Source organism: Hesperophylax consimilis, chromosome 12, assembly GCF_061612785.1.
Source record: "Hesperophylax consimilis isolate HC1 chromosome 12, BYU_Hcon_1.0, whole genome shotgun sequence".
Taxonomy (NCBI): domain Eukaryota; kingdom Metazoa; phylum Arthropoda; class Insecta; order Trichoptera; family Limnephilidae; genus Hesperophylax; species Hesperophylax consimilis.
In genome coordinates this window covers 33,834,911-33,861,782 of record NC_142847.1, presented here as the reverse complement: position 1 = coordinate 33,861,782, position 26,872 = coordinate 33,834,911, and the positions used below count along the sequence as shown (strand labels likewise).

Genomic DNA, 26,872 nt, shown 5'->3' with positions numbered 1-26,872 from the left:
AGGCGACATGGCGGGTTTAGAAACTCACGCGTAGATCATTTTGACACACGAGCGTGGCGTCAGAGCGGCGGCCATATTGTATTTTGGCAAAATAACTGCTTGTGATTCGTTGAATCCGATATAGCGGGTTTTGATAGTGACTTTCTGTATGATATAGCGGATTTGGTTTCTCACTCGCAGTTTTAACATGGTTTTTGGTAAGGAGGGTTTTGAAACTCAATTTTAGGCTCCTCTTGTTGCTCGCAAAAATGTGAACAAGATGTCATACTCAGATCATTTTGTCAAAAAATCGGATATAGCGGGTATAGAAATTATAGGATTCATATATACTGTTAGCAGCGCATTCAAATACTGCCGCCACAGAGTTTAGTTTACTAATTGGCCGCCAGGGGCGCCACTCTCATCGCTGTCGGCCAATCAGGGATCTACACTTCGCGGGTGGTTTGCGGTACGGCCGCCAGAGGCGCTGCTGGTTTTAGGCGGGAGCGACTCCCCCCCCGCCAGGAAGAAGGATTGCAAGCGAGCAACACTTGAGCACAGCCACGCTGAGCGAATACACACCATTTTAAAGTTATTGATTGTAATACCGTGGAGACAAGATTAAAGTATTTCATCATAAAACATCTATTAGCGTTTCATTGTTGCTAACATCAGAAGTGGGATTCGTATAAATAAATACTTCAACGTATCAGTTCGCCCTACTGACTTTCCAACCTCGTGTTTTGACAACAAGCGACGCTTTGCGATCCGCCATTGCGCGTCACCACGCTTGTTTTGTGTTAACTGTTTCATTTATCGTGAGCAAGTGTGAAACATTGAACATTTGACATTTCTTATTATTGCGAATCACGATAATGCCGCGTTATTGCAGTGAAGATTCGGAGGAACGCTATACTCCGCCACGCCGTTCGCGTTCCCGCCGAAACTCGCCGAGAAGCCGTCATCATCGTAGATTTCGTACGCGATCTCGTTCCCGATCGGAATCACAACCAAGAAGGACGAACAAGCGTTACCGGGGCAGATCCGAAACCCCGGAATTGGGATTGGTTCCGCATTTCAATCCCGCGCGTGAAAACGCGTATGTGGCGGAATGGATTCGTCAAGTGGATGAGGTGGCCGCCGCGTGTTCATGGAGCGAGCGGCGTAAATTATACCGCGCTACTCAAGCCTTGGAGGGAGAAGGCAGAGCATGGTTCAACCTGTGGACACCGCCCAAGCGTACCTGGAAGACCTTCCAAGAAGACCTCACTTTGTCGTATCCTCGGGAACCAAACTTCTATGCGATGATCGAAGATATCGTGAAGTTTAAAAGCTGCCAAGCGAAATCGCTCGTATTATATGCTGGGCGCATGACCGGCAAAATTAAGCGGCTCGGTGTGAAGCTGACAGAGAGGCAACAGATGGACGTGATGCTAGGTGGCATCAGCGATAAGAGCCTGAGCGTCGTTCTGGAGAGCTGCGAGACGATGCAGTCCCTGGTCACCCAGATGTCACGTCGCTCGATGGCGGCGAGGATCGATGCGCCGGCGGTAAAGCCCGGCCCTACGGCCCCTACTAGTCGACAAACGGATGCGGCCACTAAAAAAGCGACCGGTTTGGTCACCTGCTACAAGTGTGGGCGCACTGGCCACAAGCGCAATGAGTGCAAAAGTGCTGCTAGCAGTGGGCCTTCGCAAAGGCCTAAATGCACACATTGCAAGAGGGAAGGCCACACTGAGGAAACATGCTTCAGGAAGTTGAAGCCGGTGAATTTGTGTGCCGATAAGTTGTTGCATATGACAACAAAATGCAACATTAACGGCACCGTCATAGATGCCATCATAGACACCGGCAGTTCCTGTTCCTTGATGCGGGAGAAAAGAGCAAGGTCCCTTGGCCTGCATCTGGTACCATCCACTGCGCTCATGAGTGGCATCAATGGTGCCATCGTACCGGCAATGGGGCAGACCAAGTGCAGCATAACATCTGAGGGGATTGGAATTCAAATGGAGCCCTTGGTGATGGAAGATAAGGACCTGCCAGTTGATCTTCTCGTTGGAAGAGACATCCTGCGCCACCCCGGTATCGAAGTGTTGGCTGACAAGGACGGAGTAAGACTCCGATACAAGGAGGTGCAGCCCGATCATGTGGTTGCTGTGGTCGAGGTGACTGATCTTCCCACTGGAGCTCTGTCAGAGGTAGGAATTACATCCCTTCATAAGCTCATGAAAAACTATTGGGATCTCACATCCTCCTCCCTTAAAGATATCGGATGCTCTAAAGTCGGCAGCCTGAAGATCTTATTGAATTCTAATGTGCCCATTTTTGTGAGACCTCGTCGATTGTCATTAGTTGAGAGGAACACAGTGAAGGCCATGATCTCGGAGATGATTGAGGCCAACATTGTCCGACCGAGTTCGTCACCCTACGCAAGCCCTATTCTGCTCGTCAAAAAGAAGGATGGCAGTGATCGCCTATGCATCGATTTTCGAGCTTTGAATGGAATTACGGTAAAGGACCGTTATCCTCTTCCGAGGATCCAAGACCACATTGACACTTTGGGGAAAGGCGTATACTTCACTAAGTTGGATTTAATGTCCGGCTTCTACCAAATTCCCATTGAAGAAGACTCGATTGAGAAAACTGGGTTTGTGACTCCTGACGGACATTATGAATTTTTGAGAACACCTTTCGGTCTTGCTAATGCCCCTTCAGTATTTCAACGAACACTTAATAAAGTATTAGCCGATTTAAATGACGAGGTACTGGTGTTCATTGATGACATCATAATTCCGTCGGAAACAGAAGAAGAAGGTTTTGAAAAGCTGGAAAAAGTGCTATTGCGTCTTAAGCAAGCTGGTCTTACCTTAAATTTGGCAAAGTGTGAGTTCTTTCAAACCACTATCAACTATTTGGGCAAAGAAATATGCGCTGGCTCTATAAAACCAAGCAGTGGTAAAACAGAATGTCTCATCAAAGCATTAGTTCCTAAAACTGTGAAACAGCTGAGGCAATTCATCGGCCTTGCCAGCTACTTCAGGCAGTTTATTCCCAACTTCGCAACTAGGATTGGAGCTTTATACGATCTGTTGAAGAAAGATACTGATTGGAGTTGGACTTCCAAATGCAGCGAGGCATTCGAGGATATAAAAACTGCTCTGACCAATAGACCTGTGTTACAAATATATAACCCGGAAGCTGCCACAGAAGTCCACACTGACGCTTCTGCTAAAGGACTGGGAGCAATCTTATTACAGCAAGGTCAAGATATGAAAATGCATCCTGTGGCTTACTATAGCCGTCGTACATCCCCGGATGAATCTATGTATCATTCCTACGACCTCGAAACGTTAGCTGTAACACAGGCCTTGAAACACTTCCGCGTATACCTGATTGGAACCCGATTCAAAGTGGTAACAGATTGTAATGCAGTCCGGGCTACGATGACTAAGAAGGATATTAATCCACGTGTGGCACGGTGGTGGATATTTTTACAAGATTACCAATTTGATATTGAATATCGTGCGGGCAAAAGAGTAGCACATGTCGACTACTTAAGCCGAAACCCTGTATGCTTGACATACGAATGGACTACCCAGGAGCAGCTGTTGGATATGCAAAAAGCCGATCCGGAAATTGCAAACATAAAGAATATCCTAAAAAGTGGCAACGAGTCAAAAGACCGCAAGCAATATTTTATTGACTACGAGATAAAGGAAGACAGAGTTTTCCGTAAGACGTCAATTGGTTCGAAGTGGTTCGTGCCTAGAAATGCCAGATGGGGCGTTCTTAGGATCCTCCATGACGATAGTGGGCATCAAGGTGTTGATAGAACACTGGCTGCCATCCGGGACAAATACTGGTTTCCGCGGATGAGGAATGTTGTCACGAAATACGTGAAAAACTGTTTCAAATGCCTAGTTGGGAAAAGTGATACCGGTCGAAAGCCCGGGGTATTGCATCCCATTCCCAAAATAGAGATTCCTTTTGCAGTTGTGCATGTGGACCATTTGGGGCCGTTCGTGAAGAGTGTGGAGGGAATGCAGTACGTCATTGCCCTCCAGGATGGCTTCACGAAGTACTGCTTCTTAGAGGCGGTGGCAGAGACAAGTACGAAAGGTGTCATAAAAGCACTTTCGGCGATGGCGTACCTTTTCGGGGTGCCACGGAGACTTGTTTGCGATCGAGGTACAGCTTTTACTTCAAAAGCGATGCGTGCTTTCTGTGAAGAGCATGGCATCAAGCTGACCATAAACTCAGTTTTATTACCGAGGGCTAATGGTCAGGTAGAGCGACTCAATAGAACCATATTGAATACGCTGAACTCCATCATCAGAGATAAACCCGAAGATCAGTGGGTTGAAGCTCTGGCAGCAACACAGCAAGCACTGAATAATGCAGTCAACAGAACCACTCTGAAAACTCCAAATGAGCTATTGATGGGTTATAAGCCCTCTGCATTGTGCGAAGCTGTGTTGGTAAACAATCTCACGCAGGCTGGTGAGAGGCAGGACCTTAAGGTCATACGTGCGGAAGCACGGAAGCTTTTTGATGAAGATCAAAGGCGGCAGATGAAACGTTTCAACTCGAAACGATTCATTAAACCTTCATATCGCGTTGGCGATACGGTTTTAATCCGGATTTCCAAGGGAAATCCTGGGTACAAAAAGTTGAAAGGTCGGTTTCGGAGCTTGCCTTATAAAGTGGTTGAAGTCCTGCCGAACGATCGTTTCGACGTGTTGGGTACCAGACCCAACGGCAGCACTCACAGAGTGACGGTCACATATGAGAATATGAGGAATTGGCCGGCTGAACAAATTTCGGAGTAACGGTCAGGAAGGGCGAACAGTAAAGTCTATTCGTCAGTACCGTTGTGGAGCTGAACAAGTTTCAACCAGTCTAATTATTATTTTATTTTTATTTCAGCAACTGCTTTGAGGTCAAAGCAGTGATCAGTATGGCCGTGTTAGCAGCGCATTCAAATACTGCCGCCACAGAGTTTAGTTTACTAATTGGCCGCCAGGGGCGCCACTCTCATCGCTGTCGGCCAATCAGGGATCTACACTTCGCGGGTGGTTTGCGGTACGGCCGCCAGAGGCGCTGCTGGTTTTAGGCGGGAGCGACTCCCCCCCCGCCAGGAAGAAGGATTGCAAGCGAGCAACACTTGAGCACAGCCACGCTGAGCGAATACACACCATTTTAAAGTTATTGATTGTAATACCGTGGAGACAAGATTAAAGTATTTCATCATAAAACATCTATTAGCGTTTCATTGTTGCTAACAATACTATCTCATTGTTTGCTTTGTTATTTATTACTTGCAATTCTCATTTCTTATATTATAGTTTATATCTCATACTTTAAGTCGTAATTAATTCAAAAAAAAGAATTCATAATAAATATTTTTAATTTTTTAATGTGAATACCGCACAAGAGTCCCAACTGCTCCTTAATTCTGGAGCCAGTGAGACTATGACATCCCCAATTGGGGTATGTGTTGTGAGTCTCAAAGTAGTGGGGAGGGGACGGAGATACACCAGGTTAGGACTGAGAGTATCTTCCACCCTGGAACGTGCCGCAAGTATACTTTATATTATTTTAAATAAATAAATTGTGAAATGATACAAATTCATCAAATAAAATTTACATGCGTACGCCAGGATTTGAACTAGCAACCACGGAGGATGTTCAAATATTAATAATGCATTGCAAAAAATCAGGAAATAACTATTTGTGACAAAAACATTTTGGAGATACGCTGACCCAAATAACATTCAGGTTAAAGATATAAAATAACTCTTCTATTCCATTTAAATATAAATAAAATGCAGAACATACATACAAAGAAAAACAATCAACCTTGGTGACAGACAGCGCAATGAAAAAATGCCATTTCAAAATGTCAACAGGCAAAATAAGATATATAAAATGTGCCATGAAAAATGACATCTTTCAGGCGGCGTTAGCTTAGTAATGTGTTAATTTAAAATGGGACACTTTCTAAACAGTAGTACTTAATTTAGCATGCCCTTGAACTTATGATTTTCGCACAGTCTAAATTGGAGCACTAAAGTGCCACTTGCATTAGAAAAAAACTGTAAGAAATCAACAAGCAGAACTGATTTGTGAGATGAAATAAATTTAGATGTACGTTTCAAAGTATCACTCACGCACGGAAAGCTGAAGGTTTCACTGACACCCAACCAATTTGTGAATTGAAAATAAAAATATATTAAAAAAAATGTTTCGAGGTAAAACAGAAAAAGAAAAAAAAAATTTAATAGGTGAAGGTCACTTGAAAAAATTTTCACCTTGTGAAATGTTTATCTTTTTTGCTTGTGTATAAAGACTTCTGTTTTCTCGTGAAGTTGATGTTTTCATTTCTTTCAGACAAGATTATGTTTAATCAATTCTTCCTTCATCTTGTTCAAAGAAGAGTGCTTTGTCTGTATGCCAATGAAGTGCTTGGACGAACTAAAGCGCAATTGTTAGAAACTCTGCAGACAATAGTGAACCATCGTAGTTGATGTCGGATGCATGGTAACGAGTTATTTCTCTGACTCACTAAAACACCTATAAAATACCCTCATCCCTTATTTAAATTGGGCCTCTTCAAGTTTTACATTAACAAATTCCTTTGTACAAACCCTTTATAAATCTCCCCCACAACGTCGCTCAACTGTATGGTGATATAGTTCCCCTGGTTATACACGATACTTGCGTGGGAGCTCTTCACGAGGTGGTACATAAAATTAAAAACCAATTATTGTTGCTGCAAATCCACCACCTCTACAACAATAACATTATCTTCTCTTGAAATTTGCCAAAATATAACCTACAACCCTCCACACAGCATCCCTAAAGATGACATAGGGCCTAAGTATTTGTAAAACTCTAACTTTAAGCCACAGTTGTAAATATGTATGTAATTAAGTCACTAGTTTTAAGCCAGTAGTTACAAGCATTAGTCATAAGTCACTAGATACAAGCCTTAGATGTAAGTCACTAGTTATTATTATTAATCTTAGTTGTTAACCAGAAATATTTATTATAAAATTTATCAGCGCCCTTGAGGTGATTTTTCACGAAAATAGCGCTATATAAATCAGCCAAATATTATTATTATTATGTGCGCATCGTTGTTGTGCTTGCACAAGACAGGTTATTTGAGTTTTACCAAATTTTAAAGGAAAGCAAAAAACTTCTCAGTTTTTTATTCAAATGCGTAAACAAACAACGTTTGAATGAGTATTGTGCGATAACGGTAAAACTTATGCACATTGTCAAGATTGGGCCCGATTCCTTGATTTTTTCTAGAAATTTTCGGAATAAAATAATATGTTGCTGAAATCTGTCACATAGCTGTTTTTGCAAGCGCAACGACGATATAAGATAATGCCCACTTAGACTACAAGTTTCAAGCAATAATGTACCATAGCACGCATGATTAATTGATCAGTTATTGACTTACTGGATTGCAGCTCTGTATGCCTCCTCCTCCGAAGAAATACTCTCGACCATATGCGACAATTGATGTGTGCCATATGCCGTCCACGTGGCGTCCTGCATACAACACATCAGTCAAACATTAATGCCAATACACATGCAAGTCCTAAGATTAATGTCCATTGCAATAAAATATAAACTGTTTTAAATAGCCTCATTATAAAGCTACAATCTAATAAAATGGTAATTATTTTTTATTATGTGTAAACAAAGATGACTATTGCAACTCCAATTGGGGGTGTTGTGAGGGGGGTAGGAAATGGGGAAGATTTGAGATGGCTGTTGAGATTTGAAACTGCAAACAAAGCAAAACTGGTATATTTTAGTAGTCTACACTAGAAATGAGACAATCCAAAGTGCTCAAAGACAGTTTCCAAATAAGCCTTTGTAACTTTTTCTCTTTATCTTAATATTAATTTTAGCAGCAACACCAATTGGCGAAGATGAGATGCAATCCAGTTATATTACTAACAACATGTACGCACTCGCATACTGCCTACTAACACTGTTTACCTGGACATTGGGAGTCTAGAGACATTTTTATAAAAAGTAGCTTCCTTTATAAATAAAACATTATTCTTGATGTGTACGGTGAAGGAGGAAACCATCTGTTTCCTTAGAACGCCGTGGAAAAGTGGTGGGCAACCTCCAATGTCCCAAATAAAACATGAAAGTACTCAGTATGAAAAGAAATTCATTAAAGGAGCTAGTAGGAGCTATTTTTTAATAAAATTTAATTGAAAAATTTCTAACATTCCCGGGTTACAAAAAGCCTGACAATAATTATTTAGGAGCTTAGGAGGCATACAGCCGTTGGGAGGAAAGTTAAGCACCAACAGCTTTAGGAAATACGCTGAGTTTGAAGAAACACCGATTCAACCATAGACATATGAATATTAGTAGACCTGCCCTAAGTGATTAAAAGCGTATTATCCCCACTCCCCATACCGGTTCCATTGGAGCCGGCTGGGCTCGCGTATGGCCTCAAGTGAAATTTGAAAACGTGATGTCATCATTCTTGTGCGAACTATGGTCGAGGCATCATCGGTTCATTTTACGAAATAACACGGCAAAATGTTGACTTGTGATATGAAAACTTGTAAAAATAGATGTGAAAAAGAGAATAAACCCAATTGTCGTATTACATTCCATAAGTAAGCATTATTTTACTTTATTTTAAGCTTATTCACACCGTATTATATGGATCAGTTTTAGAAACATATACTATCACATCACAATGTAGCGATTCTCAAGTGTGCTCATCGTTGTTTACTGGGGTAAGTAAATTATGAAACATTTGTAAAAGTGTCTTAACTAAATACTCTGAAACTAACTACGACTCTGCAAACAGAAGAAATTTACTTTGCCGAATTTGGACTTCGCAAATTAGTTCATAACGTGGCGAGTAATTTGCGCTCCCATGTAAAAATGTCTATTCATTCAAAAGCAGATTTTACTTTTAAGAACTAAATGGTGATATTATAATGCGAGATGCCTATTTACTGTCAGATTGATTTATTGACGAATCACAGTCAGCTTAACCCCCTTCGTTCTTCAACAGTTGATTTTACCCCTCGCCCTTATCTTCTCGTCTATTAATTCCTATGTCTGTGGATTCAACTATGTATGGTGTAAATGTCCCACCTTAACCCTCCCGCTCTGAAGGGGGTAATACACTACCCCATTTTTATTTTATTAATATGAATTCCGTACAAGAGTCACAACTGCTCTGAACCGTCTGGAGCCGGTGAGACTATGGCATCCCCAATTATGTTGCGAGGCTGAAGGTAGTGGGGAGAAGGAGATGGGGAGGAGGAAGGTGGGGAAGTACCTGGCTATTCAGATCTGGGCACCAAACATGGCTAAAAAAAAACATCTCAACTCTGAATGGTGGTCTTACACCAGGGCGATACTGAGAGTATCTTCCACTCTGGAATGTGCCGCAAATATGCTGCATATTATTTTTAATGAATAAATTTTGAAATAGCACAAATTAATCAAATAAATTTGACTTGCGCAAGCCAGGATTTTAAACCCCGACATTCGGCTTGCTAGTTGAGAGCTTTACCCTTGACCACGGAGGCCGTCAGAGAGTTTTATGCGATATCTAAGTTATTCTTTACATCACATACTCTATAATTTAGATAATTCTAGAAAAACTATTTGGTAATCGATCTACATTGAGAAATAATAATCCCATTACTAATATTTATTAAGATAGTAAATAAAGTTAAATTTCTATTTAGTGAAAACAAGCTGCGAGTGCGGTCCTAAGAGGTGCATTAAAAGAGTTACAGTAATATATATATTAGATATTTTTGATACTGACAATTTACAGAGGAACTTTATTACTATGATAAAATATTGAAACAATTTCGAACTTTTACCTACTTTTCTTATTTTTTTTACTGATAGTTAGGGTCTATCACGGCCCATCTTCACACTGTATGTATTTGAGTTACGCTCAATTTCTTAATTCTTTCGTTTTGCATTATTTAATGATTGTCTGCTTGGCGAAGAAGTTACTGAAAAGGCGCAAAGAAATACGATATATGGGGGAACCTAGTGACCCCCTTCGGGTCATATGTGTTTTTTACCTTAGGTATGTAAAGGTTAATGGGGAAAAGGCTCGGATACTGAGCAACAAACACCCAATGATCATTTTTGACAATTCAGGAAAATTTCTTTATAAATAATGGACTCTGTGCAATAGCGCAATAGGTCCACGGCCTGAATGCTTACAGAAACTACATATCAATATTATATATATTCTCTATTTCAATAATAAGCAATTCTTTAATTATGAAAGTCAGCATTATTACTGCTATATTACCAGAGATACCTGACTATACAGATCTGATTTTAAATAAATAAATATTTCATACCAGAGGATAATATTATGTACATTATGAGGGTCTCCTGAAAATAATGTGTTCATTAATTTATTGGCGACAGTTTAGCGTGAGGTCTTTCTTAAATAGTGGTCCACTTTTTATTATAATTTGAAGAAAAAAAATCACAGTAGTACCAAATAAAATTTCATTAGTATTATTATTATCACAATTAGTTTAGGTGTTTAGTTTAGTTTTGTTTTTCCAAAAAACCTAACCTCGTAGGTTTTGTAGACTAGTTTTTCTTTCAAAATTAAAAGTGATAAAAAAAACTAGCCTAAAAATCTAATCTAATCTAGTCAACTTAAATACAATAAACGGTTTGCTTAAAAATGTTTAAAACAAATGAATAAATATCAGTAGACCGCACGCTAAAGAAGAAATGTAAATGTACAATTATTTGTGTATTTTTAAAAATATATACAAACATGTGGCTTAAAAAATAAACAGGTGATTGCCACATAATAATAATATATATGTACATACATCCTCATTAGAAAATTGAATAATTGTTCAAGATTTTTATAAATGGATCAAAATATTATGATTTTTACAAATGTATCAAAATGTTGTGATTTTTACAAATGGATCAAAAAGTAAAATATGAGAAATTACGAAAAATTAGATAATTATAAATAAATATGAAAAATCAAATTTTAAAATACATACAAAGTAAAAGCATAAAATTTTTACTGAGAGGATTGTTTTAAGCAGAGGGGTCTTTTAATTAATTATGATGTAGCGTAGCTTGTACACAAAATAAATGCATTGTCAACACAATTAATATTACCAATAAAAGCAAAATGTAATACCGATTTATTCAAAATCTTAATCAAGGAATTATAACAGAATGTGTGAATATTTGAGTTCACCTCAGAGGAATGGACGTAATCACAATCACAGAAATAGTCTGTCTAAAAATACACAAATTTAAGTAGTGGGTGACACACTGATTTAAAGAATGTGAAACAAAATAGCAGCAAACATTTATAATATCACTATTGAATCTATCTAAAAATATTGTAAATCAAAAACAAAATAGGAAAAGACATAAAAAGAGTTATTTTCTTCTTGGCAGACGTTTGAATTGTGGATTCGGTGTTTACATTTTGCTTTTATAGGATGAGAAACACGCGCAAAAATTCTGAGTTTATGTGTCAGTCAAATTTGTTAATTTCATACCCAAAAACATTGCTGACATCATGCGAGCCATACCCTTCGTCAAGTCATAGATGTACAGGTCCACTGGAACTCCGATTTCGTCCATTTTGTATGTTTTTCTGCACAAAATTACAAAAAAAATACACTTGGGTAACAATCGCAAACTGACAACTTTCCCCTTCCAATTCAAATTTCAAATGGATTATTATTATTTTTATTCTTCATTCAAAATTACTTTGAAAACTTTTCAAATTTAGAAGAGCACTGATCTTTTTAATTTTTATTTATTGTTTACTAAGTGGTTACCAAGTATTATTAAAATGATCTATTAGAATGTAAGAAATATTAATGTTAAATATTTATTGATAACAGGTCCACAAATGACTGTTGCTTTCTGGTGTATAAGGAAGTTTGGAATGGTTGGAAAGCTATGCAATGGTGGAGTAGTGAGGGTATACTGAATCTAAAAACTCCTGCCAACAACTTTGAGTGGGTGTTTAACTCTGGACAACTGATATAGATTTACATCTTTGATTTCCTACAAACAAGAACAGTCTTCGCTAGGAATTAACATGTTTGCGTTTCAAGCGTAAAATGTATGTAATTATTACATAATTTTAAAAATCTAAAACTTGACAATTTTTTTTCTGGTGATTTTTAAATGAATAAATTATATATTAAATGAATCAAGGTCAGTCAGACCTTGAAAAAGTTTACGGACAAACATCCATCAATTAGACTATTTGTGTACTGTTTACATAATACGAATTGATTGGAAGAAGCGAAACTCATTCATCGCCAAATTTTTCATCCAGTAGTCCCGGAGATAGTTTGTACATGGCGTCATCATTCTAACATCTTTTTCGTTTCATGCAAGACGTGCGAAAAGGAAGATTTTTCATCGATGTACATTGACGTACATTCGACCTCTCTCTGGGAATTACCGCAAAAGGTTGATAGCATGAATAATGCTACTTTAATAGTACTAATTTTGAAATATTGTAATTGATAATGATGACATTAAATTTCATGAACTTTGAAAGCTATGGAAAACGCTGTATCATGACATAACCTAAACCAACATAACAATTATTCAATTCATGAAATAAAACGGTTGACTGGTCTTATTCGCGAGTTTTAAAAATTAAATGATTATTTCCACATTTAGAGACGTACCCACAAAGATACGACTCTCAGAAACACCTGGATGGGACGCTAAGCATCAGATAAAAATAGACTTCAGTGCGCAGCGTCACAATAAGCTAGGACTTCTCACTTTCTAAGCTTGTACATTCATGAATTTCAGAGGGAGATTCACCACGATTAGTAGCGTCAATAATTAGTACGTAATTAGAAAGATTTAAAAAAAGAAACAAAAAATTATGTGTTCTAAATTCAATTTGTTTTTGCGAATGTCAAACTTCGAAAATGGCGCTTAAATTATTATTGAGAGATCAGCTGCTTTAGAAATGAAAATTAAATAATAGTACCTTATCTTTTCGATTCAACCCACAATAGTTCCAAAATATAACATTAATTCAATAACGGCAAAAAGTACACTGTGACTTGCTGTGACTGATCATAACTTCTTCGGCGTTGGAGTTTTATACGTGACATCGACTTGAAATTTATAAAACCAGTAATGTAATAACAAAATATGATTAGTAATCAATTCAATGTTACTCGGCACAATTTTGAATGATGATGCAATTTGAAAATTGTCAAGACTTCGTATTTATGTGAATATACTCTTAATTTACCTATAATCAATCTGATTTGCGACACATTTCACAGGAATCACAGGTGCTAAAAAACAAAACATTCGAAAATCCGGACTGAAACATGAAAACTGACATTTACAAAAATAGTAATACTACACAACAAAGAAACGACAATATTTTATTTTTATTTTAATAATTCGCGATTCTGGCGGCAAGGATGCGAACTATTATAAAACCAATGAACAAAAAAAAAATAATTGATAGTTTTCTAAATCTACTTCGGTACGCTAGGTGCTGTTACAAAAAGTGTTTCCCTTCGAAATGTATGCGATTAAAAAGAGTTTCTAGTAGTGTTATCTATAGTATTTGCTTTACTGACTTGCAGATTTGTTAAACTTTTTTGTATTATTTTTGACAGTTGGCAACCATTCTGTATGTGAACGTTTCAATGCTGATGTTTGCAACAAAATGTCTCGACTAAAGATGATCGTAAGTAAATAATTGAATTACTGTGTTAAAAATCGCTTGGATTTATGTATACAAATTTTCAACAACATCCATAGTACTTTTTAAATTGAATTATTCGAACTTATTTCCAAATCTCATCTTCAAAATTCTTTGTCATCGCCAGTGTTGACATCGAGTAACGTCAAAATTACAGTGTTTTGCAAAGTTTTGTGATACTAACTCGGTACATTATACAAATAGGGATAGTTTCATGACAATATAAACGGTTAAATCGTTAAAATTACGTGTGATTTCAAGATTTATCAAACATAACCTCAAATTTCTAGATGTTGAGAATCCAGTCGGCTGACGGTACGAGGAGGGTCGAATTAAATGGCAACGACAAGATTTCCAGCCTTTTTGAGAAAGTGCGCGAAACTTTTGAGCTAAGCAGCTCCGTGTTTGCCCTCTACAAGGATCGGAACCACAAAGAAGAGATAGCTTCCAGTATATCCAAGCATGTCAATGATTACCGCTTGCAGCACGGGGATATGCTGTACCTGGCCCCGTTGAATGGAACTGTCCTCTTCGACCAACCACAGCAACCATCAACTAGTGCCCAGGTATGTCTTAACCAGTGTCCACAATCTATTTTCTACTTTACCAGACTCAACTACTCGGAGCTGGTACATAACTATGGCACCCTTAACCTCAGCAGGTGGTGAGAAATAATGGGGGAATTCACGTCTGGTCAATAAAAACAAGCAACACTTCAATTCGGAATGGTTGCATTTCAACAAGGCGATACTGAAAATGTTTTCAACTCTGGACAATGGGTAACCAGGGCGTTCATTTTATTATGATCTTTAAAAGTGAACACTTCATAAGAAATACTTTTACAAATGGTACGTGTCACCAATGTCACTATTGCTGCTGTTTTCGCCTTTCGCATTCAATATTTCATAACCAGTCTTCATGTTTTTTTTTTTAACTTTTGAAGTTAGACAAATATTGCCAGGTTTCTAATAACCTCACAATATTATTTGGATTCCTCCTACTCCCGTCATGAAAAACATTAAAAAAAAGTTTGTGTAATGACGGAGGCTAGCAACCATAAATAAACCATTCACTAGATCGATAACTTCGGGTTTTTTGTATGAAACCAATTGGTCCTAAAAAACCATAGATATGGCAATATATAGACAATAAAATTCATTCGGACATTCGGAGCCTACTTATTATACTATACACCAATGAAAAACTCTGAAAGTTTATTCCATAGACTATCAGAGTTTTTCATTGGTGGATATAATTAGGGAATCATATGACGTCACAATATTTCGCTTCCAATTTTCGATCGGAGTTATGCCTCCCTGATCCTACCTTCAATATTACCCTACTAATATCTCTACTACTATCCTACCTACTACTACCATTCTACCTCAGTCCAGATTATTTCATCTTCATTATATACTGAAATAAGATACACCACAATCTGCCATCTAATTATAAATTATAATATTACTAGATGTTCTAGTAGAACAGCAGAACTTGCGTCCAAAAAACTATGTAATTTTATCTTAACCAAAATTTCCTCTGAAATAATATTTGAAAGTAGGTACCTAAATACTTACCTACTTAATTATAAACCATATTATATTAATTTTATGCAACATATTTTTAATTTCAAATAAAAAATTCTACATCTTGTCCAAAGAAAGTTCACTATCTCAATTGCAGTTCTTTTTTCAAACTGTCTTCAGGCAGGTAGGTACCATAATATTGAAAAATTGCAAATAAGAAAGTCAAAATAAACATGACGATTTCACATTTGAAGAAATGGAATTTACGAACAGAAGAAATGGAAAACTGTTGAATTAAAACAGGACCTCACTACGCTCAGTCAATTAGTATCCATCTATTATATTCAATTTATTTTTATAATGATGATGTTGTATTCCAGGCAAACAGCAATCTTCCGGGCAAGTTTCAACTGAACGAGGTTCCCCCCGGAGGCAGCTCACAGTCCGCAGTCCCCAGCAGCACCGCCACCCCTCCCGAGGATGATGTGGACATACAGCTTTACAAGATGGATGGAAAAATCGCAAGGAAACGGGATGACAAGTAGTAAGGAAACTCATTTGTTATTGTAGAATCTAAATATCCGTTATGCACTAATTACACGACACCATCTTAAAATAAATAATAATACTAACTCATTGTCATTAAAAATGATGGGATTTATTCATAGAATATGTAAACCTTTCCAAGATCCTCAATCAATTCTAACTCTTTACAATGCCTTAATTAGAAGTAAACTTGAATATGGAAGCTCTATTTGGAATCCACATTACTGCAAATATGAAAATATTGTAGAATCCACTAAAAAAAAAAAAGCTAAGAATGTTATCCTTCAAATGTGGATTACATGACCATCTAAGATCATATGACGTACGTCGTGATTACTTCAAGATTGATACACTTAAAACTAGAAGGCAATTGACTGATCTCATATGTTTACATAAAATTATTCACGGTCAACTTGATACTACATTATGTCTTAGCAATATTAAAATAAATGTCCCCAATTCGCATTGTTTAAGACGCCATAATATTTTTCACCTGAATACATTTATAAATAATATCGCCTACTTTAGCCCTCTGACCCAGATGTGTCGACTATACAGGGTGTCTGGAAACTTGTAGTACAAGCGGGAAACTGGTGAATCTACATCACATTTGGAGTCGATTTTGTAGTATATTTTTTTTTTATTTGAGCTTTCGTTATCGAGTAAATCGAGTTTGAAGTTGATTTTTTTTTTTTTTTTTTTTAATCAAATTCTTATAAATTATTACTGAAGATCAAAGTACCCAACTAATTAAAACTATTTGAAAGTAAAACAAATGAAGAAACTCGGATTTGAAGCATTATTTTGAAATCACCCTTCATTTAACCCGGTGTAATCATAAAATATTTCTGCTCTGCAGGGTTAAAACATCTGTTATTCAACCCTAAACACCAGAAAAAACTTTAACCCTAAAATAACCGAAAAATATTTTTTTTTGTTTTTTTTTTTTTTTTGAAAATGCTCAATTTAAAAAAATTTATGTTTTTTTGGGTTCCCCATGTGGTGTAGATTCTCCAGTTTCCCGCTTGTACTACGAGTTTCCGGACACCGTGTATAACAAGATAGAGTGTGCTGAAATAAATATTTTCGTCGATAATTTGTACGGATTCAGAAAAAAAGTTCTGGCGCTATTAAAAAATATTAGCTAATTCATTGTGTCAATTTTCTCTCTATGCATACCTCTCGTATTTCTTATGCCTCTTACCACTTGTAATAATGTATAATGTAATGTGTTACTTGAGCGAGCTTGTATATGATTGTGTATTTTATTTTTATTTTTTGATGTTTTTGTTTTCTAATTGTATGTATCTGTATTTAATTGTATGTATCTGTATTTAATTTTTTGTATCTTTATTTAATTGTAGATTTTTGTAATTGTACAATAACTGAGTTTTTATAAGTGGATTGTTCTCACGTAAGTGTGATCATCTGTAAAACCCAGTATAAATAAATGAACTCCTCACATGAGAATAGGGAAAACTCCACAAGGGAAATAATTTCCCTCAGAGCCTATGTCACCTTTGGGGATTTTGTGAGAAGCGAGCTGTGCTGTGTCAAGTCATAGATACGATCCGTTCGGTGACCGGGTATCTCATCAAAATGACAGTTCAACACACTTACAAAAAGTGATATAAAGTCATGAAGAGTGATGAAACAAAAACTAGGTTACATAGGTAACTATTTAACCTAGATTTGTTTCATCACTTTTAATGACCCATCACTTTTTAAAGGTGTGTTTAATTGTCATTTTGATGAAATATCATGGAACCGATCCGTGCTCATATGGCAAATGTCAATTGTGTTGGGCATGCATTTGGCATGTTTCCTCTTTGTATCTAAGGGCTCAGTGACACTAGTTCCTTGAAGCATCTTCCATTGAAATACCAGTAGAACTAGGACAACATTCCACCTGACATCTGTGCTCCAACACCCCTGCCATAGGTCACCCCAAGGGGTTCGCTACATTTGGTGACTTAGCAGGGGTGCCTGGGTTCATTAGGTAAGGTTTGTCTAGGTCTTGGCGGCGGATGCGTTTGCCGGCCTACTGTGTTGCGGGTCGAATCGGGAGAGACTGGTTGAGGGAGACCTTTTGACTTCTCCAGCCGGTCTCTCTCGACCCTTCACCTTGCACCGCAGTGATAGAGAGGGATTCATACATCCGTCACTCCTAGACACATAGACCCCCAGATTCTTACCCACCCATCATACCTTTTTACTTTGCAGAATTTCCTCTCCTTCCTTTCCATAAAAAGATCCTCCTCATAGCACCCCCAAAGATGACAGGCCCTGAAGGAAAAAAAATCCTTAGGACCTCTTGGGTTGATATAACGTAAAATAAAAATCTGTTCAAAAAGGTTCATCAAACGGACCTCCTGTTTCTGCACAGAATCAAGGGTTTTATCTGCTTGAAAACTGAAAATAAAAATAATAACATAATTTTGAACCCCACACAGGTTTTTTCAGTTCCCTCAAAAAACTTTTGACTTGACACTTTTGAAAAAAGTGACCATTGTACTAATTTTTTTTGTGTTCTTCAGTTGCCGCCATAACTCCAATGGCTGCTGCGTGCACTGCTCCCCCATCGAGCCATACGATGAGTCCTACCTCAAGGAGCAGAATATCAAGCACATGTCCTTCCACACCTACATCCGCAAGCTCACCTCAGGAGTGGACCGGGGGAAGTTCCTCGCCCTGGAAGACATCTCCTGTAGGATTAAGTCACGTGAGTAATCCTTGATTGCCGCACTAACTCCAACGGCTGCTACGTGCACTGCTCCCCTGTCGAGGCGTAAAACGAGTCCTAACTCAAGGAGCAGAACATTAAGCACACATGCTATTCAATCATTTTAAAAACATTACAAATAAAATTCTAATTTTTTTTTTAAAAGATATACAAATTAATAAATAAAAGCAAATTAAATACTAGCAGCAACAAAGATCTTGCCATTTAAACTCTACTTCGTTGATGTTAAACATATTAATATCCAGAGAGATTCTATTTAACAACAATATAGATCTCCCCACTGGCATGACAATTGGCAAGTTCGTCCTGCAGGCCGCGAGATAAAACAGTTTTTGCTGTTGATGATGGAGATAGGTAACCATACCATAGGTAACCAGAAATGTTTGATGCAATGTTTAGCAATGTGCCCTTCCCTTCTGACCTGTAGATGGTTCATTCCGAACATACCCAAAAGAAAATCAGCAGGATAAAGCTATTCTCCCTCAGGTAGAGAAATATCAAAATTTGATAATGATTTCAGGTTGCATGGACCACCTGCCGTGGCCGCGTGGCATCTGCTCCAAGTGCCAGCCATCGGCCGTGACCCTGAACCGCCAGACGTACCGCCACGTGGACAATGTCATGTTCGAGAACACAGACATTGTGGAGCGCTTCCTCGAATACTGGCGCAGCACCGCTCACCAGAGGATCGGTATCCTCATCGGCGTCTACGAGAAACACGCCGATGTTCCACTAGGTAACTAATCATGTACCTAATAAAAACAATAGACATTTAGTCTACGTTTTTATTTTCATTTGAAAATGCATCTGTATGCTAAAAAATAATTTTTATATGCGCCTACATATCGACGGTCCCTGCGTATATTGTCAAAACTGAAAAAATTAATTTTTGCTTTATTTTTTTTTTTTTTACTATTTAACCGTTCGATTGCCAATTGTCGACTTTCGTCGATTCGTGTTTTTACGAAGATTGCCGATCGTCGATTTCCGTCGATTGCGTCAATCGTGTTCTGATTCACGCGTACGTCGGGTGTGGTGCTGCGGCGTTGGTAAATATTATTCTAATATTATCTTAATAGTTGTAAGATCGTATGTAGTAAACTGTTTAAATTTCAGATTCATTTATTATTTTTTTTATTTTAGTTAATTGAAAAAATATAACGTCGAGGGCGTCCTCTGAAATGTCTGACAGCGGGAGCGACGATTTCCACTCCTCTAATTCAAGTTCGAGTAAGAGTAGCTCTGATGAGAGTGATGTCAGTGATGTCATACCTGTGTTTCCCAACCGCAGGATGCGAATTTCCAGTAATTCTTCGGATCGTGACCAAGAAATGGAGAGTAACACCGGATATTACTCATTTTCAAATGTACCTCCCGAAACCAATTTTTCTACCGAAAATTCTCATTTTTTCGAAACGCCTGGACTTAGGGATCCTCCTCCAGCGTGATTCTAAACCAATATCATATTTTGATTTATCGAAATCCTTGAAAATTCAAAGAATTTATGGGGTTTTAAAAAAATATATAGTTTCATAAAAAAAAATGTTTTTTTGGTGGCATTTTACAAGCAAATGTATGAATTTTTTGGCACTCAAACGGTTAATTCCCTCCCTCTTTATGGTTGATGCAAAATAAGTTGAATTTTTATTTTTATTAAATCTGTCAAATTCTATAATGTCAGCTGGTTAACAAAAAATTAATCAAATGTTGTTTTTGCTTCCCTGTAAACTCCCAAAAATGCAGAGTCGACAGTATACTTAGAGACCTTCGATATACATGGTGTCCGGGAACTAGTAGTGCAAGTGGGAAACTGGTGATTCTATGTCATATTTGAAGTCAATTTTGTCGTATAAATTTTTTGATTTAAGCTTTCTTTTTTATATACATGGTGTCCTGGAACTAGTAGTGCAAGTGGGAAACTGGTGATTCTATGTCATATTTGAAGTCAATTTTGTCGTATAAATTTTTTGATTTAAGCTTTCTTTTTTGATTAAATCCCAAGTCCGAAGGTGTAATTTTTTAGGACGAAATTTGAATGAAATCGGTCGCTAGGAGGTTAATATCTGCTTTGAAATGTGTCAAAGCATAGACCCGGCTCCAAAATTTTTTCAACCCTTCAAGCCAAAAAAAAGGTTAAAAAAAAATGCAAATGATCAGATCGAATTTTTATTTTATTTTTAGGGTTCTCAATGTGAAGTAGATTCATCAGTTTCCCGCCTGTACTAGTTTCCGAACACCATGTATATTATGCTTGTTCCGCCAGTATTATTTCAAGCTAGAGGCAATTTTTTTTTGTCACGGTACTAGTCTACAGTCGCAGGTAATTATTTCGCTAGATAAAACAACATAATACCCCGGCAATTCGAAATAAAAAATTTCCGCCAAAAATATTTTTAATACAAAATGGTTGTTTAATTCCGCGCAAAAAAAAAAAAAATTGTTCGTGTAATTCGAAAAAATTAGATTATTGCGAAAATAAGTCATTAAATTTCGTAAATCTGAATCTAAAAGACAGCTGTGGTGGTAAAACGCCAAAAAATGTATTTTACGTGGTTATACATCGTCCTAATTAGTATTATTATTTTGTAAATCTGAATTGATTTCCACAAGAATGTATTTTTTCCAATATCCGTGTTTGAAGGGCCGAGAAAAATCGTTTTGCGCGTAAATATGTGGTAGTTTTACGAATTTATTACAAATATCTGAATTTAAAGGCTGGCCGTGATGAACCTGCCGAGAGAATTCGATTTACGGAGAAATACATCATATTTTAACGAATTTACATCAAATATCTGAATTTAAAGGGTTGGCCACGTACAAAATCGTCCGCGAAATTTCGATGTACGCGTACTTATTTTTACGAATTTATTTCGAATATCTGATTTTAAAGAGCCGGCTGCAACGGAAATCGGCCGCGAAATCTCGATTTACGCGGAAATATGTGGTATTTCTACAAATATCTGAATTTGAATGGTAGGCCGCGACTGAAATCTGCCACGAAATTTCGATTTACGCGTAAATATATCGTAATTTGATGAATTTGTCATTGTATGAATTGGAAGGGGCGGTCGAGGAACTTGATTTTCGGCGTATTTGTTTTTTTCAAAATAATTTGAATTATTTGGGAATTCGTGATTTTTGATGTCCCTTAGATTTCGAATTAACGAGGTTCTACTGTATTATGGGGGTCTACTGCCAGAATCAAGAAACGTGAAAAGCCGGAAACAAGACTGATTCAAGAAATTCACTCGATCGATAACTCCTGAAAATTAAGTGCTCCTTCTCTTGTGTACCAATCATACCCGCACGCTCATGCTCTGGACTAATGGTGGTTCATTGGTATCTTTTCAGGAGACTAAACTAGTCCCAGCAAGAGGTCTTGCATGACATCATCGTACTAGTATCTTCTGTCTTTGTCTTGTCCTTTTCTCTTTTGTACGTGTGAGAAGAATGAGTACTTACAATCTCTCGCTGAGACTAGTTAATTAGACAATGAGTGATGGTGTAAATCTCTTATCATTATGTATTATTATTTGCAGGAATCCGAGCCCGAGTGGCTGCCATATACGAGCCCCCTCAGGTGAATACGCGCGACGGGGTTACTCTGCTGCCTGACGACCGCGAGAACACCGTGGAGCAGATAGCGCAGCAGCTCGGGCTGCAGGTCGTGGGCTGGATCTTCACTGACCTGCTCAGCGAGGACTCCTCCAAGGGGACCGTGCAGCACTGCAGGTCAGTTCGTGTTATAATTCCTGCAATGCTGTCACGAAACAGAATAAAACCACACTGCTTAATAAATTCGATCGTGCATTGATGAACTGAGGATCTGCGATTATAGTCTGTTATAATATTTGATGCAAGCTTAAAAATATTGTCTTTAGTATGTAATACTAAAATTAAAAATTTCTACAAATTTGAATAGATTTTATCACCAAGGCGGCATAGTTTAAAAGTCAAGGAATAATTCAAAATTCTTTGTAACTAAAATAGAATCTTGATTAGTAATCTAAACAGGATCTATCCCGGGACAAATTTAAAAATAGCAGGCGAAATTGTGAATACCTCAAACTATTGTGGAATTAAAAAATATTTTTCTCTTTGTACTATAACTTATTTCATCATCTTATGCTTATTTCACCCCTCAGGCTAATTTGGTCATTTGGTTTCATAGAAATCTTTGTGTCTCCCTTACTGTCATGGTTAGAAATATGATCTGAGTGGTGTTAGAAAGAGAAAACACCACACTTTATTATTTTTTTAGTCGCCTTAATATCAATACTGCTTCTTCTTTATGTGCCGTATCAGGTCCCCCCGACGTTGGCGATCACTCTAGAAAATGTCTCTTTGTCTTGCGCTGCCCGGAATAGCTCCTCCACACTTCTAATGCCGGTCCACTCTCGTATATTTCGCAGCCAAGACATTTGTCTCCTACCAGGCCTTCTGCGACCCTCTATCTTGCCTTTCAATATTAACTGGAGCAAGTGATACTTCTCCCCTCGAAGTACATGACCCAGATATGAAATTTTCCTGATTTTTATTAATCTAAACAGTTCTCTCTCTGCTCTAGCCCGCCTGAGAATTTCTGTGTTGGTGATCATGTCGGTCCATGGGACTTTGAGTATTCTCCGGTGAAGCCAAAATATCAATACAATTATTTTTATTTTTACTCGGGAGATATTTTCAATTTGTAATGTTTACAGGTGAAAAAAATATAATAAGCAGTAATTGTTGATTGAAGTACTAGTACATATTGAATTATTTGGCGTGTTGGAAATAAGCCGACATGGCTCAGTGGTCCTGAGCGTCTGACCGGACATCAGAAGGTGCGGGTTCAATTCCCGTCAGCGGCATTTATTTTTACTCGGGAGATATTTTCAATTTGTATTGATATTGCTGGCAACTAATTTTATTGCTTACAATAATTTATTACCACACTTTATATTCAAATCTAGAAGTTAACCATAGAAGAATAAAAATGTACACCTCTACGAAGCCAAAGGTTCCGGCCGCAATTTGATAAAAATTCGTGAAACTTTGTGAATTTTTTATTAATTCATTTTGTATAAAATGAAGAAAAAATGAGGTGACAATAATGTTTATAATACATTTTCTGTCTAATAAAATGTGTTATTCTGTTATAAGCACAGACATAGGAATTAATAGACGAGAAGATAATGGCGAGGGGTAAAATCAACTGTTGAAGAACGAAGGGCGTAAGGCTGACTGTGATTCGTCAATAAATCAATCTGACAGTAAATAGGCATCTCGCATTATAATATCACCATTTACTTCTTAAAAGTAAAATCTGCTTTTGAATGAATAGACATTTTTACATGGGAGCGCAAATTACTCGCCACGTTTGAACAAATTTGCGAAGTCCAAATTCGGCAAAAAAATTCGGTTTTATTTTCAGAGTCGAATACTTCGTTTAAGTATTTAGTTAAGACACTTTTATAAATGTTCATAATTTACTTCCCAGCAACCAACCAGCTTTGTGTTTCGCGTCCAGACGTTTCTCGATGTGATAGTAACAACTGATTCATATTATACGATGTGAATATGCTTAAAATAAAGTAAAATAATGCTTATATATGGAATGTAATACGACAATTGGGTTTATTCTCTTTTTCACATCTATTTTTACAAGTTTTCATAGTACAAGTCAACATTTTGCCGTGTTATTTCGTAAAATGAACCGATGATGCCTCGACCATAGTTCGCACAAGAATGATGACGTCACGTTTTCAAATTTCACTTGAGGCCATACGCGAGCACAGCCGGCTCCAATGGAACCGGTATGGGGAGTGGGGATAATACGCTTTTAATCACTTATGGGACTGGGACACGGTCAAGCGGCTTGATCGCAAGCACGTAGTTTATTGTCTATGGCACTTTGTGTCAAGCATTTTGACCGTGTACCGAAGCTGGCTTGCAAGCATTGCGCAATTCTACGTGCTTGCGGCGAGGCTTGATGCGAATTTATATTTTTGTGGGAATAGACAAACGACAATAGACAAATAAATATCACGTATCATAAACAATGATATAAATTGAATAAAATTGTTATAAAATAGGTACTTAGTTATTGTTTTTGTGTTCAATTTGTAGAAATCCATCTAATTTAAAAATTCTGGAAGTATTTTAGTATTTTTTAATAATTATGACAGCGGTTTTCAAGGTCTAATCAAACTGTAGAATAAATAATTTTCTGAATTTTCAATGGAGAAAACATATTTTTTGTATGAATACCGCACAAGATATTCATACAAAAAATAGCTGTAGCCTGTAATACACTTTGCAAATGCTCATGGGTAAAGCGGTACCTTAACTTGTACCATTCTTGACACCAAATTCGTTTCTTTTTATTATTTTATTCAAACATAAAGCTAACGTAAGAGCCAAGAACGCTTTGTCTTTGACAGATTCCATTTTGCCGCGAGTCACGAAATGACAGGAAGGCATAGAAGTACATATACATAGACCACCACGAAATCACAGGAAGGCGTGGCCATGCTTGACGGAGAGGCTTGATGCGGGCTGTCAAGCCGCTAAGCATAGACAATAATAGACAACAATAGACAAAAAAACTACGTGCTTGCGATCAAGCCGCTTGACCGTGTCCCAGTCCCTTTAGGGCAGGTCTACTAATATTCATATGTCTATGGTTATAAGTAATTTTAGTTCAGTGTTATGAAGACAAAGGTGAGGCATTTTTTAAACTTTCTGTCTGCATTCAAAATTTTAATATTTCAAAAATTAAGTGTTTATTTCTACATAATAATAAAAGTTGAAAGTGTATTTCATCACTTTTCAAACGCAGTTTTTAGTTTTCAGATACGTTTAGAATTATTCCCTTTAATTTAGGATTTTATTTCAAAGCTAAAGTTTTCCGACCTTCTGACTGAATATGCCAGAAGCCTGAGGGGTGAAAACCGGCCAGTGATTGTTGTTCTAAAAAGATCACAAAAAAGCCCGATCACCATTGATTGATGCTTCTACATGGCACCACATTGTAGTGCATAATATTCCCCATATACGTGCTCAGTATAACACACAATTTCATAATATGTATCGATATTCTTAACAATAACCTTCAGAAATATTAAACCGAAGTAACGCATACGATCACAAATTAATGCACGAGTACAGGATGTATCGAGAGCATCTCCTATCCTTATCCTATATTCCTCCTTTACCTTCTTATTAGTTTTAAGTCAAAATAAAATTCCTATCTTTAATCAACATTAGAAACTTTGTTGGCTTAGCCTTGTTTAACCTGGAATATTTACCTTTGTATTATAAAAGCTATTTGTTTCTTACAAATAAATAAATTAAAAAATTTGTTTGTTATTTTCAGGGGTGTGAATTCTCACTTCTTGTCAGCGCAGGAGTGTATAATGGCAGGCAACTTTCAGAACCAACATCCCAACACATGCCGATATGCTTCATCGGGAAATTTTGGATCTAAATTTGTCACAGTCTGTGTCACCGGTATGTTTATTAAAAAATTTATCACATTTTCAATCAAATATTATTTTTGTTACTCATTCCTGAATTAGTTCTCCGGTCATATTGTTATTATAAAAATATGTATCCCCTGAAGTGACTCCTTGCCAGTTGATTAGACTTCTTATCAGAAATCCACCAGACTTAAAACAATGAAAAGAAATTGGAATGAAATCATAGATTCTAAACATCCTCAAATATTAAACTGTTTTTGATTTCTCAACTTGACAATTCTTACCGCTTGCTAGCACCATTTTTTTTTACATGAACATTACTGGTCTGTTTGATATGTAAGGACATAAAATACGTCGATGATTGAGTTTTTACCATAGACTTAAATCAACCGGTAAGATAAAATTAGAATTATCATTGACATTGAAGCTAATGTTAACTGTAAATTTAGATCTGTGTTGTTAGTTTTACGTCTGCCTACATTAACAGCGTTCCCAAAGATGACAATCATAGTAACGGGACCTCCCGTGTGTGCAATTTGAATAAAAATACTAAATTTAAGCTCCGGCCCCTTTGGTGACCACCTTGGCTAAAATCACTGAACTACCCTGAACCTGAACCCTGTTAATTCCAACCCCGATAATACAAAAAAATACCCGATTCGAATTTTTTTTTTTTCATACAAAATGGTTTTTTTAATTCTTAATTCTAAATATATTTTTGTCTGCGTACGAAAATTTGATCGTGTAATTCGAAAATTATCGACGTTTGCAAAAAAAAATCATAAATCTGAATCTGAAAGCCGTGGCGGTAAAATGCTGAAAAGAGTATTTTTCT

General features: G+C 37.2%; 3 protein-coding genes across 6 annotated transcripts in view; 2 read left to right on the top strand and 1 right to left on the bottom strand.

Moving 5' to 3' along the window:
- Positions 1-13,381, bottom strand: part of LOC149419531 (uncharacterized) — a 39,932-nt gene extending 26,551 nt beyond the window's left edge. For 2 of the 4 annotated variants that reach the window (XM_089638358.1, XM_089638361.1), the window contains exons 1-3: positions 13,298-13,381; positions 11,559-11,656; positions 7,451-7,542 (exon numbers count right to left, since the gene is read on the bottom strand). In XM_089638358.1, coding sequence (XP_089494484.1) covers positions 7,451-7,542; positions 11,559-11,656; positions 13,298-13,359 — 252 coding nt within the window. In that variant the 5' untranslated portion in view covers positions 13,360-13,381. The other 2 variants (XM_089638359.1, XM_089638360.1) reach the window with 2 other exon arrangements.
- LOC149419532 (uncharacterized) lies at positions 683-5,230 on the top strand. Its single transcript, XM_089638362.1, has 2 exons — positions 683-2,177; positions 4,906-5,230. The coding sequence occupies exons 1-2, from the start codon at positions 855-857 to the stop codon at positions 4,915-4,917; spliced, it is 1,335 nt and encodes a 444-aa protein (XP_089494488.1). The 5' UTR covers positions 683-854; the 3' UTR covers positions 4,918-5,230.
- Positions 13,382-13,655: 274 nt separating the features above from the next.
- The window catches only part of Npl4 (nuclear protein localization 4), a 60,584-nt gene continuing 47,367 nt past the window's right edge, over positions 13,656-26,872 (top strand). Inside the window, exons 1-7 of the mRNA XM_089638365.1 lie at positions 13,656-13,747; positions 14,053-14,328; positions 15,669-15,832; positions 18,372-18,556; positions 19,098-19,313; positions 22,117-22,309; positions 25,935-26,068. Coding sequence (XP_089494491.1) covers positions 13,727-13,747; positions 14,053-14,328; positions 15,669-15,832; positions 18,372-18,556; positions 19,098-19,313; positions 22,117-22,309; positions 25,935-26,068 — 1,189 coding nt within the window. The 5' untranslated portion in view covers positions 13,656-13,726. The remainder of the gene's footprint in view (positions 13,748-14,052; positions 14,329-15,668; positions 15,833-18,371; positions 18,557-19,097; positions 19,314-22,116; positions 22,310-25,934; positions 26,069-26,872) is intronic.